This window comes from Equus przewalskii, chromosome 2, assembly GCF_037783145.1.
Source record: "Equus przewalskii isolate Varuska chromosome 2, EquPr2, whole genome shotgun sequence".
In the NCBI taxonomy this organism is placed as follows: domain Eukaryota; kingdom Metazoa; phylum Chordata; class Mammalia; order Perissodactyla; family Equidae; genus Equus; species Equus przewalskii.
The window spans coordinates 108,824,027-108,840,535 of record NC_091832.1 but is presented as its reverse complement, the minus strand read 5'-3'; the positions used below and the strand labels follow the sequence as shown (position 1 = coordinate 108,840,535).

At 35.4% G+C, this 16,509-nt stretch overlaps 1 protein-coding gene across 2 annotated transcripts in view; it reads left to right on the top strand.

Annotated features, from left to right (window-relative positions):
• Positions 1 to 15,940, top strand: part of LOC103557484 (N-deacetylase and N-sulfotransferase 3) — a 161,505-nt gene extending 145,565 nt beyond the window's left edge. For both annotated transcript variants that reach the window (XM_008530026.2, XM_070609237.1), the window contains exons 13-14: positions 7,923 to 8,025; positions 13,175 to 15,940. In XM_008530026.2, the coding sequence (XP_008528248.1) occupies positions 7,923 to 8,025; positions 13,175 to 13,294 (223 nt within the window). In that variant the 3' untranslated portion in view covers positions 13,295 to 15,940. The remainder of the gene's footprint in view (positions 1 to 7,922; positions 8,026 to 13,174) is intronic.
• The last annotated feature ends 569 nt before the right edge of the window (positions 15,941 to 16,509 follow it).

Here is a 16,509-nt window from a genome sequence, read left to right as displayed (position 1 = left end):
TATTTCACATGCCAAGAGCAACTGCAAGATGCTGAGTTGGATGAGCCCTGGACCTGACTCTCACTATAATATTTATATTTTTTAATTTTAGAGTTCATAGACTGAGCCTTAAAGAAACTGATAAAGACTGTATTATGGAATTCTTCCATTGTGTTTGTCAATATGAAGCTCAGTTCTGTAGATCAACTGATTTTCTCTTTTCATTGTATTCTGTATTCTGTAGCAATTTAGAGAGTGAGAGGCAGGATTCATTTACCTTTCGGCATCCCTTACAGTAAAAGATTGGCAGAAAAACACCTCTGCTTACATCTTGCACAAATCATATGTAGACATACAGATAAGAGAGGCATTTTGGTTTGGAGGACGAAGGAGTAGGTGGAACTGGAGTTTTGAGCTTCCTTCCTAAGAGTCATTTCCTTGGTTGTTCCTACTAAACTTCTGACCTCTGTTTTCTATACTACGAATGCTATGGGAGCTTCAGAGAGCTTAGTTCTAGTCCTAACACCGACACTAGCCTCAGGTATTTAACTTTCAGCTTGACCTCAGAGAAAGCTGGGCGATTTTAGTTTGCAGTTAGAAATTCAGGTCCACTCTCTACTTTATATCTTTTTAAGTATCTCTTAGAAAAGAAAGCTTTTATTTTCTAAACAGTTTTCTATTTCAAGTTGGCTTATCTGTGGGTCTTTTTTTATACGGTATATAGCACAGCATTGTATTTCAGAAAAGGGAAGTGGAGTGTTCCATAAAGACATAATCTCTTTTTCTTACGGAATGATCCTTGACCTGCATGCTGTGTATTTGTCCTCTGTGCATCCAGCTCAGCAGCAAGCTTTTTATTCACCTCCACTGTCGAGAAAAGGGAGTGTAAACGTAAGAGAAGTAACATTGAAGGAGCGCACTGTTTACAAAGAACTGTGGGGCACTTTGCACGTGGGATGGATCTGGCTACAATTACCTGTTATATGATTCTCTAGCCTGCCTGGGGGCTCAGTGGGTGAAGTAGCAAGATAAGATATGTGTAGTCTCTGAAACCACAGCTTCTGGTCCAGCAGGGCTGCCCAAGCTCTCATCCTGCTGCTACAGATAATGTACTGCCATTCAGTTTCTTTTTATATTTTCTTGTCAATCATCAGTTGGCCTGACACACCTTGTAAAAACCAGCAGTGTACCTGTTGTAGAATATTTGGAATTTCATGTCCTTGTCTTAGGTCTAAATTGGTCTAAACCCCCCTTCACCCATGCCCTTTGCAGATGTTCTGAATCATAATTTAGTTACTCTTGTTAAAGTAACTATACTTATAAGTTGCTTCTATGGTGCTCTGGACATGTTGGGGATGACTGGGGGTACAAAATGTATGTTCTCTGGAATGTCCTTTATTGCTTCATATTTTTCCTGCTAGTGATAGTGAAGTATCTCTTTGGAACTTAAAAAAATTCACTTCGACTCCTCTAAGGATGTACTGAACTGCAAACAGATATGAATTCTCAACTAACCACATAAATCCAGTGCTTTGCACACAGTAGAATAAATGAATAAAACTAGGTCTATACAAAGCTTTTACCCTCCAATCTTGGCATGAAATAGTACTCCAATTTAAGAGATCTATAGACTGATTACCTTCAATATTAAAAAAAAAAAATTCTAATTTCAAACTATTTTCAAGAAAAATGGCAATAAGTTTCCATTGATGAGTGTTATTTATTCCTTTTTACAATCGCTAAAGAAAGTATTCAAGACTTCCAAATTTCATACAGTCATTGGATAGTCTATATAGTCTTAAAATGACTTAGTATTGTCATCATGGATTTTAAGTGACATACTGAATATGTAAAAAAAATCTGTTTTTCTTAGTGAGTGTGGGTGTGATTTGAAATAAGCCAGTATAAACTTTAAACAATATAAATGGGAAATTTCCCAATTGAGTAAATTAGCATTTTACAGTTCTTGTTCAACATAACCTTAATCCCTAAATTATAAATAGGATTGATATACTGACATTATTTTAGCTTTTATGTTATGTGTTATATAGTGTTTTAAAGCTGACTAATCATTCGAGAGAAAGCAGGAAAAATAATGCTTAGCATGGAATCGTGCTAATTTGTATAAACTAAAGTGAAAAATATAAACTTTTAATTTTTCCATGAGTACATCCATTCACAATTATACCTAGCCATCAGTGACCATGACAGGATCCTTCACACTTAGAAATACTGGTTAGTTAAATACCTGAACCTAACATCTTTATTTCTCAGTCACTTAACCTGTTTGTTAACATGAATGAAACCAGACTGAGTTACATGAATTTTTATTACTAAATTACTGTGAAAACTTCAGTAAATGGACAGCATGGATTTGAAGGCCAGGGGTTGAACAAAGATTGAGTGTTTCTTTAGTTTTCTTCTGAGGACGGTGCTTACTAAGTCATCAAGAGCTGAATCTGCTTCAGAATTCACAAGAACTTCAATTGCTTCTAATATCACTTCCCTGGCAATCAAATTTACATTGCCCAGGAACTCTTTCCCATCCCCATTTTAGATGAGTTGGAATGAAAATGTGCCACACTGAAATGTTTTTAGTGGCAAAAAATGGCAGCCAGAGTAGCTAAAATTTGTTGGTTCTGTAGATGACCTGTGAAGGGGCACCTAGAAATGTTAAGTCCAGTAAGGAAAAAAAAAGGTCTATTCCAATTTCTTATGATGAATTTGTTTTTAAAAGTGGTTGTAACATTTCAAAATCAGTATATATTCATATGTTCTAAGTATTTTACATACATTATATGCTTCATAACAACACTATGTGACAGGTACTATTAGCTCTATTTTTCAGCTAAAAACACTGGGGCACAGAAAAGCTAAGCCAAAAGTCACTCAGCAAGTAAAATTGAGGAGGCAGGATTGAAACTCACTCAGTCCTCTGGAGCCTACACCGCCAATCTCTTAAGCTCTTCAAATTGGCACAAGATGTTAGAACCAGACAAAAATAATACTGTGAATTTTTACTAATGAATAGTATATCAACAGGAAGTACTTCCTTTAAAAAACTGAAACCTTAAAATGAGCTTTTTAAGTTGTTTCAGACTTTATTACAAAAAGAATCTAACTCCATAACACACTGTCACTTTGCATAATAAATATGTAATCATAGTGATATGCAAATTAAAACCACATTGAAATACCACTAGAATGGCTAGAATCCAAAAGACAATACCAAATGTTGGCAAGAATGTAGAGAAACTGGAACTCTCATATATGGCTGATGGTAATGTATAACACATGGCCACTTTGGAAGAGCGGATTTGCAGTTGCTTAAAAATTAAACAGAAGCTTCACAAACAGTCCAGTTCCACTCCAAGAGAAATGAAAACCTATGTCCATTTGTTCGTGGCTGCATTATTCATAGTAGCCAAAAACTGGAACCAAGCAAAATGTTCAGCTGGTAAATGGATTAACAATATTTGGCACAGTCACACCAGTGAAAAAAGGAAATGTCCAGAAGAGACAAATTTAGAGACAGAAAGCAGATCAGTTCTTGCCGGGGGCCAGGGGTGACAGCAAGGATTGACTGCAATGGGCTCTAAGGGATTTTGGGGGAATGAAATCTTCAAAAACTGTGGTGACAGTTATAGCACTATATAAATTTGCTACAAATCATTGAATTGTACACTTACAATGGGTATTATGACATGTAAATTATACCTCATAAAAGCTGTTACAAATACAATGTATACCAGTAAATTGGTTCATTAAATCATAAAAATACGTTTGCAGAGAGGGAAGTGAGAAAAACAACTTCTGTGCTTGTCGCATATTAGTAACACCTAAATGATGGTGTTTTGGTTTTGAAATTTATTGCACTGTTTGCAATTCAGTATTCTCCCATGGAAACATCATTTCAATTTAAAGGCATTTCAACCATATTTGAAACTTCTAAGTATAATCTGAATGTTCCCTAGCATTCACCTGCCCAAGGGTAAAATTAAAGTCACATTTTCATTAATATAGAAATGTTACCAGTTGGAGGCTAAATCATTGGAGAATCCTGATTGCCCGTGCCCACGCGTCTCTTCCAGTTATTTCTAGACAGCCCCAGGTGATATTCCACACAAGCTGAAGAATCAGTCCATTCTTGTTTTACTCTTTAATTCAACAAAGTTTTATTGAATGACTATGTGCATGCATCTGGGGACACAGTGATAAACAAAGTATCCTACTTCCAGAAAGGGGGAGCCATAGAGAGACACTAAACAACCCATATGATTTCTTCCAAAACATTCACTTCCTAAAAGCCTTTGAAGGAGGGTCCAAGCCACAACTAGTACCTACACGAAATGACTAGCTGCCAGTGCCTACTTGAAAAGGTTTCCTTGACGCTCCACCAGATGTTAGTAGTACTGATGCTAATCTTCAGAGGGACACTGCTGATATTCCAAACAGATGTAGGCAGATCTTTTTTCATCTCCTGTCAAGCTTTTTCACTTGAGCTCTCAAATAGCATTGCTGTGTCATCACTCACAAGGTCCTTCATCAACATCAGTCCCTTCACGTTCTACCGCAAGCCACCTGGAAATTTATAAACATGGTCTCTCTTCTATCTTCCTCTCCTTTTCATTTCCACTCCTACACACTTGCACCAGTGCCTAGGAACCTATGCATACCGATGCCTGGGCTAGGTGCACACATTTTTTTCTCATGTCCCAGCATGACAGCCTGCTGCATAAGATGACATCAGTTAGCAGAGAGGAAAGAAAAACCTATTTTTCTTTTGATTTTTAATTTTAACATGTGAAGTTCAATGTTTCTTAAAAAACAATTCTGTGAGAAGGATGCTCATTTTACCATAAGGCTTCTGTATGTTCCAGACATGTATCTATAGTTAGGTGTATAGTTAGCAAAAATAATAATAATGATAATAGTTGGTCTGAATTTTGATCACTTAAATACCTAAAATGAGTCAGGATTCACTTGTGGAAATTGCTAATAAAATGTTAATGAAAAATTTTACATCAATAGCAGACTTCTAGAAATGTTACTGTATTATAGCTTCCCAGCTTTCATATACAGATGATTTAAATAACAGTCTTCATTAATGCTCTCCTTTCTTGTACCTCTGAATATGGAACAAATTTATTCAGTTACCTTACTGATTCAAACAAGAATATAAACAACATGAAGATATTTCACGTTGTGTCCTGATCTCACACAATTGCTTTAATAATGATGAGAAACGGGTTTTACATAAGTGGGAGGTGAGTAATATTTCAGTGTCTCTAGTACACAAAGCAGTACAGAGGCAAAAATCAAGGTTTGCTTTCTTTTCATAAGGCCATAGTTATAGACTCTACAAGATTAGCTACATAAAGACTACCTTCCATATCACACTCTCCAAATACACACACACATTCAACCACAGTATAATTTTAAATCAGCTTTATTGATGTATAATTTACATGTAATAAAATCCACCCATTTTAATTCTACAGTGTGATGAATTTTGACAAACATGTACAGTGGTATATGCCACCACAATTAAGATGTAAAACATTTCCATTAATCCAAAAAGTTTCCTCACGCACCTTTGCAGTCAATTCTTTCTCCTCACCCCTGATCCCTAGCAACCACTGATCTACTGTCTTTCACTTAGCATAATCCTTTCGAGATACTTCCATGTTGTTACATCTATCAGTAATTAGTTCTTCTTTATTGTTGAGTAATACTCCATTTTATGGTATACCACAATTTATCTTTTCACCAGTTGATGGACAGGGTTGTTTCCATTTGGGGGCTACTATGAACATCTGTGTACAGATCTTTGTGTGGATATATATTTTCATTTCTCTGGGGTAAATATCCAGAAATGGGGTTGATATGTCATATAGTAATTATGTATCTAACTTTATAAGAAATTTTCCAAACTGGCTCTAGTATTTTTAATTTCTACAAACAAGGTATAACAGTTCTAGTTGTTCTGCATCTTTGCCAACACTTGGTATTGGTCTTTTTAAATTTAGTCATTTTTGCAAGTGTGTAGTGTTATTTTATTTGTGATTTTAATTTGCATTTCCTTAATGACTAATGATGTTGAGCAAATTTTAGTTTGTTAATTGGTCATTCACATATGTTTTTTGATGAAGTGTCTGTTCCAATCTTTTACTCAATTTTTATTGGTATTATCATCTTCTTATTGAGTTGTATATTCTGAATATAAGTCCTTTATTAGATACATTTTACAAATATTTTCACCCAATCTGTGGCTTCCTTTTTCATTTTCTCTAAATGTTTTAGAAAAGCAAAAATTTTAAATTTTGATGTATTCAAAAAAAATTATCATTATTCTTCTTTTATCATTCATCCTAAGAAATCTTTGCCTAACCCAAGGTTACAAAAATTTTCTATGTGTCTTTTCCTATGTTTATTTCCAGAATTTTTCCAGTTTTAGTTCTTAGGTTTAGGTCTATGATCCATTTCAAGTTAATTTCTTATATACAGTGTGAGTTAAGGGTCAATATTCATATTTTCCATATAGATATCCAGTTTTTCCAGTTCAATTTGTTTAAAAGACTGTCCTTTCCCATTGCATTACCTTGGCATCTGTTTTTGAAAGTCAGTTGACTGTAGATGTGTTGATCTATTTCTGGACTGTTTTCTTCCACTGATCCACTGGTGCCAGTACCACACAGCCTTGATTACTGTAGCATTACAGTAAAGTTTTGTAGTTTTCAGTGTTCAGATCTTGCATATATTTTATGTTAAATTTATCCTTAAGTATTTCATGTTTTTATGCTAATTTAAGTGTTTTTATTTAAATTTCCAATTGTTCATTGTTCACATAATTTTAAGAACAAGTTGGAAGCAGTGTTCTGAGAAGTAGTATGGATTAAAGACAAAAGGAAAAAGTGGCCCTAAGTGATAATTATTTCTAATGAAGAAGAAATTATAGCAATAGAACCATTGAGTGACAAAAACAATGTGAAAGAAATATCATTGCTGACTATTGCATTCACTTTTATATTCAAGCATGAAATTACTATTTATTCATAATGAATGATAATGCAAAACATACCCAGAGACAAGCAAAGACGGAAAGGCCCTGGACCAGAGTCAGGGGGCCTAGACTTGAGTCATGACCTGTGTACTGAAAAAGTATACAGTCCAAGATAAATAAATCCTGACAAACATTTCCTTCTTTTTCATTTTTTAATCAACTGACATTTGTTGAGCATTCACAAAGAGCCAAAGGCTATGGTAAGTACCATAAAACAGAAGAATCCTACATGCCATATCATTAAGAGGTTATAGTGAAAACTCAAGTGAGAAAGAGTTATATGAAATATTTTGGTAAACTAAAATATAAATTTAATGTGCTACTATTTTGATTATAATTATGCCATGAAAATCCACATTTATAGGTGCTGTTACTTTAATGCACAGCTCATCCCAAAATAAGGAAGTGGCTCTAGAAAAAAATTTAATGGATTATAGCTAAAGAACCCTAAAATTAATCACTATATGACACACCAACCCTTTCTCTTCCATTACCCTGTAATTGTATGGTACAAGTACTATGTAAATCCATCCATATGGATGAAGCCTGAATTATCACTTTTAAACCCTACAAAGGCAAAGAATGGGCTTGAAATTTATAAAATTTTTCCTTCCAGATGAAGGAGGTAGGCTTATTAATTTCTATTAATAGGAGACCTTCTGCTGACAATTTTTCTATTAGGAATCTGGCAAACTCACAAATATGACAGATGGACTGAGAATTCAGAAGTATGCCAAAAGACTTTATGCAAATGATATAGTCAAAAAATATGCCAGTTTCCCTGGTTATAGATTAATATCCAAATAAAAATATTCATGTTTTTAGTCATTATATCTTACAAATTGCTTGAAAAATACTTTTTTTTATTTTTTATTTTTAGGTTTGATTCTCATAAAGGTTTTTGGTGTCAGTTACTGGAAGAAGGTAAAACAAAATGCCTTGGAAAGAGCAAAGGAAGAAAATACCCTCCAATGGATCCTGATGTAAGCACAGAGCTTAAAAATACAAACTAAATAAGCAAAATGATAAATAATATATCTATTTTCTTAGAAAAGTGGTTAAAATCAAAATTCAGCCTTTCTACAGACAAAAAGTGACATTTAGATTTCAATGCATCCAGCTTGCTTGTTTTGATTTTTCCAATGATATACTGCCTGTCATGCAAGAATAAAAGAAAACAATAGAATTTGCCATTTTGAATCGGAACAAAGAAGGCAACATCTCATTCCAAAAAGAATGATACGTTCACAGAAATGTTAGCACTAAAAATGTTAACTGGGACCCAGACAGGAAATATATGTTGATATATATTGGATTTCAATGGAAATTGAAAACAGGGCCAAAAGAGTTCTTTTCCTTTTTTTTTACTAAGTTACTCTATAGTAGCAAGTGTGGCCTGCATAATAATATTAATTACCTGTACACTAAGCTTCAAACTGTTAATATGCTAATAAGATGAAACAATGAATATACTTCCTCAATGTTTAACACACCAGCAGATAATTCAGGCTTTGGAGAATGGAGACGCCCAGACGTTGTGGTATGTATGGAGCACCTCGTGTCCACCTTGTTCTGAATAGTGCCATGGCAGTCACTCAACGCTGCAGTTTTCTCAGTGTGTAGACCCTATATTTTTACCTTAATGCTTATTTCACTATATTAAAATTTATTAATATTATTTTGATTTCATAACCAGTTCAGTTAATATGTAGTTTAGACATAAGAATGCAAGTAAATTGATTTTGTAAAAAAAATTTTAAAACTCAGAAATTAAAATATTATTTGAGATTTGTTTTGCCCCAATGTTTAATACATCATGTTAACTAAGAGTCATACAGTGATCTGAGAAGCCTAAGATGGTCTGACCTTATTTGAATACTTTTCAAATACTTGAAGACTTTGAGGACCCTTTTCTATTGCAACCTGCTAGAGACAGGGCCTGTCCTCAGCAAGCTCATAATTAAGTATTCTATCTAAAAGGCATTGTGGGGGTTCTTCCTGTTGCTTTGATAGACAAATTACATTCTCAGAATTCCAGTTTTCTTTGGCTGATTGTTAAAACATACCTTCAGAGCAGTATGAAAACAATCCTCACACATTAACAGAAGCAATTTCAAGAGCAAATTCCATAGTATTTTGAGAAAGTAATATAAAATATATCATTTTTATTTATGTCAAAGCTATTTCTCTATATTTATTAAAACTAAAACATTTAAAAGATACTGTAGAACATCTTTCTTAGCATTTCATTTTATTCCTATCAAAGACAGACACACTGAGACATAATATTAAATTTGGTGGTAGAGAAAGATAAGAAAAACATAACTTTTCATGATATCAATATTTCTATCTCTCTCAAGAAGGTCACGTGCAATACATTACTAAGATCCTTTTTTCACTTAGACACTTCTGACACCAAATGTGTGGGTTTTTCCATGCCCAGCAATCCTCCAATTTCCTGCAGATACCAACCAGGTGTCCTAGAATTTAATTCAATCCTGACGCTAACTACCCAGAGTTAGCGCAGACCCCGTAGGTTAAGGGCCCAGTCCTATAAGACTCCCCGGCTCCCCGCCCTGGCCCCGCTTCAGACACCAATAGCAAGTGGGGTTCCTCGGTTACTCACACTGCTGTCTAACTTGGCTACACATCGGGGGTTCCCACAACCCCCTCCTCAGGTTTTATAGTTTGCTATAACGGTTCACAGAACCCAGGGAAACACTTTACTTCTTATTATTATAAAGGATACAGATGAACAGCCAGATGAAGAGGTCCATAGGACTAGGTCTGGAAGGGTCCTGAGCACAGGAGCTTCTCTCCCTGAGGAGGTTGAGGTGTATCACCCTCCCGCCACATGGATGCATTTACCAACCCTGAATCTCTCCAAATCTCTTCATTTAAGGTTTTCATGGAGGTTCCAGTACGTAGGCATGACTGATTGAATCATTGGCCATTGGTGACTAACTCAATCCCCAGTCCCTTTCCGTTCCCACGAGGCTAGAGGGTGGGGATGAAAGTTCCAACTCTCCAATCATGTTTGGGTCCTCTAGCAACTAGCCCCCATCTGAAGCTAACTCAGGTCCCACCAAGAGTCATTTTATTAGCATAAACTCGAGTATGTTTTAAAGGGGCTTCTTATAAATAACAAAAGACACTCTTGTCATTCCTATCACTCAGGAAATTACAAGGGTTTTAGGAGCTCTGTGCCAGGAACCAGAGATGAAAACCAAATATATATTTCTCACTATGTCACACTATCATATACACACTAGGTTTATTTGAGGGAGTAGACTGGCTGATTTTGTGCAAATAGTGTCCAGAGAGGAGATAAAAGTAAAGGAGGCTTCACAGAGGGAATGGAAACACAGAAGTGTAGAATGGATTAGAGTAGGCAGTCCTGTCACCACTTTGCTTGCTTCTCCTACTACAGAAAAATGCCAGTACCTTTCCTCACGACCATCACCAAAACATCAAGGATGCATCTGATCCTGGTAAATTAAGAATGTTGTTGGTCTGCTTCCACTTGACTTTTTTTATCAACATATATTGTAGGAAAGGAATAAAAATGACATTTTAAATGAACACCACTGAATCAATTATCTCCCCAAATCAAAAGTATATAATAGATCCTTTAGTTTAATAATGGGCCAATAAACAACCTGATGCTGAATTTATTATATGATTCCTTCTTTTTATCATATTTTTATATTATAAAAGTGTGTATTCTTATTATCCCCTCTTACTATACTATTTCACATGAGTATGCATGAAGTAATCAGACTACATTGGCATACATTAGCATATATCCTATTTGTGATCTGACCATCTAAAATATTCCCCCTTCTGAATGATCATCAGATAACACCATATGCACAATAAAGCTTGCATACCACCAAGTTCTGTCCTAGTAACTTTTAGCCTGAACACATTAGACTCGTACAACTAGGACATGTTGTACTTTGCAAATCTCATATCAGTTATCTTGCCATAAGGAGGGAGCAGAGCAACAAAAGGAAGGGGCCTTGACTATGGGGACGTGATTATGGGGACATGATTATGGGGACAGTCGTCCTCCCTCATCTGCAGGTGATACATTCGAAGACCCCCAGTGGATGCCTGAAATAGCAGACAGTACCAAACCCTATTTATACTATATGTTTTCCTACAAGTACATATCTGTGATAAAGTTTAATTTATAAATTAGTCATGGTAAGAGATTAAGAACAATAACTAATAATAAAATAGAACAGCTTTTAACAATATACTGTAATAAAAGATATGTAAATATGGTCTCTCTCAAAATATCTTATTGTACTGTACTCACCCTTCTTGTGATGATGCAAAATAATACAATGCCTGTGTGATGAGATGAAGTGAAGTGAGGTGAATGACATAAAGATTGTGACATAGCGTTAGGCTACTATTGACCTTCTGACCATACATCAGGAGGATCGTCTGCTTCTGGACTGAGGTTGACCACAGGTAACTAAAACCGTGCAAAGAAAACTGCAGATGGAGGGGAAGGGAGGGCTACTGTACACACATCATAGGGCACAGGACAAGGATTTGGCTACAGACAGCCCTGATACAGTCAGGCAAGGTTGAAAACGATGCCCAAAAGGCCAATAAATTGAGGTATGGTTGAGATACTCTTCAGTATCAGGAGGTTCAAGCAAAACTCAAAAGAATAGATAGTAGAAATGGATGCCAGGAGGTTCAATTCTGAAGTTAGTTAAGATAGTTGGATAATCACTTACCATATGGGAAATATTAAGGAGCAAGCTGGCAGGAGCTGGGCAGCCCCAGGCTGCTGTTGTTCCAAGCACGGCTTTAGTCATAAAGAGGACAACACAAAGTGAGATGTGGCGAGAGAGCATGATGGGGAAGTTCAGAAACTCAGACTCTACACAAAGACCTAGGGCTCATCCCTGGATTCTGGCTGTCAGCAAAGGCAGCAGAGAACAATCAGGCTCCCACATGCAGTATCTGGGAAATATAATTTATCTCCACCTTTCCTGGCCTGAGTCTGCCAGCCGGGCCTATCAGTGGCTTTCGAGCTAATGAGTGAGGAAGACCAAAAACAGAGAAATGAGACAGGCTGACACATAAACCACACAAAGGCTTGGGTTCTCCCTTGATCACAGTAACGGTTAGAAGAGAGCACAGATGCTCAGTCTGGGTCCAGTGATCATGATTACTGCACAAATCACTATGCTACATGGAAATTTTCAATACAAAATGAGACTTTATTTTCCTATGGCATTTAAAATGGACTACCAGATATGACATTTAAAAAGAATAGCACGAGGAATTAAATAAAAACTTTTTAAAAGTTCAAGTCAACTAAAAATCTCAGACTAATATAAAGCAGGGAGGTACAGACACAGAGGCAGAAATCCCGCCTTCACAGCATTCCTAACGCCGGTCACCCACACTATACATCAGCCCCACCAAATGCCATCTCACAACGCAGCTCTCCCCATTGTTGACTATTTCAATTATTAAAATATTTTTCGTTATTGAAGGGGAATCTACCTCCCTATGAGGCAAGATAGTTTACAAGGTATTCTTCTCCTTCTTGGGTCAATAGTACAAATACACCAGGTTACAGGTCTTCCTCGTTACCTACTGCACTTCTATGTCTCACCACAAGACTGTTCTAGCAGTGAGTATTTTGTATATGCCTCAAAAGATCTAAGAAAATACTACCTTCAGAATCTAAATGTAAATTAATGATGACAGAGGAGTATTTTATGTTATAGATTTACCAAACTAACTCTTTCTTAAAAGCTAGGATGATTTCAATAGAGCATAATATTAGATCCAATTGGTTGCTACAAGTATATTTCTGGCAACTCAATCTAGTTCTTTTAACACTTAATTCTGCAAAATCAAGTAAATTACATGTTTCATACAAAAGTTCTTTCCCTATTAGAAATGGTGTATGTAGTTAGAGTGTGGGTATTGAAGAACAGAGTCACTGTGTTTATATTGTGCTAAAGAGTCTACATGCGTAAAGTAAATTTTGATCCAGGTATGGTATACCTGATACAGATGTAAACATCGTCAAAGTATATGAAGTATAATTGAATAAACAAAATAAGTGTGCTTTTATCTCCCCTCCCACCTTAGAGCAGAGCATTTCTATCGAGCTACTATCGAGACCACAACGTGGACCTCTCAAAGCTGCTGCACAAGCTGGGGCAGCCGCTGCCATCCTGGCTGAGACAGGAGCTGCAGAAGGTGAGATAGCACCGTGAGGGAACTTTGGAGAATCCATCTTCCGCGCAACGCTCACCTTTCCCAAAGCTTCCGGAAGCTACCAAAAGGCTATTTAAAAATATACCTCTTCCAATGAGAAAAAGAACCAAGTCCCTTCCATGTGCTGGCATGTGGATGATCAGGAAAAAAGAAAAACTATCTGTGACTTAACCTTGAGGCCTATGGCCTTTCCCTTAACCCATGTCTGAGCCTGTGGGATTACTGTCGACTACTGTGCACTCGTGTGGAGGTCAATAGCAACCAGTATACATAGCAAACACAAATGCAGAACTGTTCCATTCGTAGTACTATTTACACTTTTATATATCAACTAAGATTGTGTCTCTGTAGATTTTTAGATCACTGTTTGCCTGTACCATGTTTTCTCATTCTTTGATTCTATGAAGTGTCCTACAAAACAACAAGCAAAATAAACATCGCAATGTAGCATAAAATGCCAAAGGCATAACACCCATGAAAAATGCTTGCCAAAATATAAATCCACTGAAGTATTTAGAAAGAATTGTAAATTACAATTTTTGCTAGATATGAGAGTGGAAAAGTTATATATGAGCTTTATCTGCATCCAAAAAAGAGAAAATAAGCGCCATAGGAAAAAAAAAAAAAGTGATTTTTTCATACACATAGTCTAGTGCATTTATGTAAAAATTACTAATTCCTCTATCATAATATAATTGTTATACTGAAAGATATGTTGTAAATCCATTGGATGGTAAATAGAAATGCACTGAGTATTCCAAAACAGTAAATAAATAATATAAAGTATACTGACGAAATCCTCTATAAGGGAGAAATTTAAGGGTCTGAAGATATATCACTGACAACTTATGTCCCCTTTCTGTGAACTGCAGATCTACTCTACTGGTCCTCTGTTTCTACAGAAATGTTTGCAGAGAATCTGAGGTGTGTGTCATCTCCAGAAACAGACTGACTTTAAATGTGAATAACTTTTTCTTTAATGTTCCCCCAAGACAAAACCTATTAAATGAAAACTAAGGACAGTTTCTCTAGATGATGTGTTAGGTTATTTACATTTAAATTATAGAAAAACTACATTTTTCCAGATAGTTCAAAATGAAATTGTGTAATGTAGAGATTTATAACATAAAACAAATTAATATATGATTTTTAACCTGATATTTGCAATGATACTTTTAATATAAGGCAAAAAAAAATAAGCAGGGCAGAGTCCCATTTTTTTAGGATATTTCATACATCACTCTTGTGAAAGACAATAGAACATAGTTAAATTTATGGATTATCTACTAAATTAAATGGAGGAAGTACAAATATGAGCTAGGCATGGTTCATAAATATATTTACACTTAAATTTTAAAGGCTTATACGATTAATAAAGTATTCAAAAAAGAAAAGAATGTCATACTTATTTTCCCGTGTTTATACTTACTTTTTAAATGTATTATACACATAAAAAATTTAACTAGTAAATAAATTCCCTGCTATGATTACATAAGTCTTTATAAAATGTTATCAAAATGTATGATTAGAAACAAAAGATTTGCAAGGAAAATCTATAGCCCAAATATTTTCATTGTCATTATAATGTGTAAAACTAAACTCTATCAATTATTGATTAATTAGAAAACAAATTTTAAGATCCTTCTACTTACTATGAATTTTTTAAATTACATTATAATTATTAATTAAATGTTTTTTAAAGTTTTATGTACCCAAATGATATACCAATTTTTAATCAGCTATTAGCAGAAAGAATTGGGGGGAAAAATAGTTTTCAAGACCCTTGACTGTAAAAGCAAAACCAAAATCATTTGGACAAATACAGTAAACCTCATGCTTCCTGCTGCCGTTTATGAAGCAGCACATGCCCAACACGCTAGGAAAATGAATATAGTCTTTCATCTCCACTAATTTAGGAAAACTGGCTTAAGAGGGTCAAACCCAGTAAGAATAGGCCCCAGCAGTCATATACAGTATCAGGTTTTCGTTTTGGCAACATTTCTACTTGTAAAAGAAAAATGGATACATTTATATTTTAAAGATGAGATGTGCATTTAAACTTCTAAACAAAGCTGCTAATGGCATAATTTTGTCTAGGTAAACTGAGTCAACTGAACAGCTCACCCTTTGAAATAAATGTTAAAAAACATACTGGATGGTTGGATAATAAAAGGAGAAAAATGAAGAGATCACACCAGAATTTACTCATTCACAGTACAGGTATTTGGCTACCTACAGCAGCAAACCTTTGAAAGGATTTTTGACCACTCGATGTATGTTGGAGGCAACACCAAATTCTGGAGCACATGCGTCCTTTCCACATTATATACTCGAGCTGGTTATTAGGCTATTCTGAAAGTGACATAAATACACATGAGAAAGAGTGAGAGAGAATGTGACTTAAAACTAGCTTTGTATAGAATTCCTTTTTCATTGCTTAAAATATGAAACTTCCTCAGGAAGAAATGAATGGTTATTTCAGTGTTTATAGCTATAATAATCTTGTCATTCACATTGAATGAAAATTACTGGAAACATTTTTTTCTCTGAGTTTTTTAAAATAAAAAACCTGGATATAATTCTGATAGTAGCATGGTACCTCATATGTACAACAATAAACTGTGATAAGAAAATGAGGAGTTTGGGCTTGGTGATTTTAGGTAATAAGTAGGTATTTGATTGCTTGTGTTTGCCTGGGGCAGGGTTGGAGGTGGTTATAGAACATACATACGACTAATATAATTCAAAATGGAGAGAGGCAGGGAAAACCTCCAAGTAGGAAATAAGTTGGGTTTTTTTAATGATATAACCTTTCACAGATCCTTCCCCTAACCAATTTTAGTAATTTTTCTTTTTAGTCCTCATAGATGTCAAGAAGCTCCTAGGGTCACTTGTGGGACCCTAGAATAAGAGAAGAAGAGAAACACACAGCTATTAACTTAGACTTGAGAACCCGAATGATTGTTGCATTTCTTATCCCCAGTACTCTGCTCTGCTCCCCACAAGTGGGCCTTCTCTTTAAAACTCTGAAAGCTGTTAGCTAGTCTTAGATGTCTACTAAAAATCTAGCAAAACAATCTCTGCAAAAAGAAGGGGTGGGGGGAGTTAGACATTTATCTACATTTTCACAAACTGCATTTTCTCTATTCCAGGCCCTTTCTTTTCTCGACATGAGATTTTCTCATGTTATAACCCACCCAGCCTGC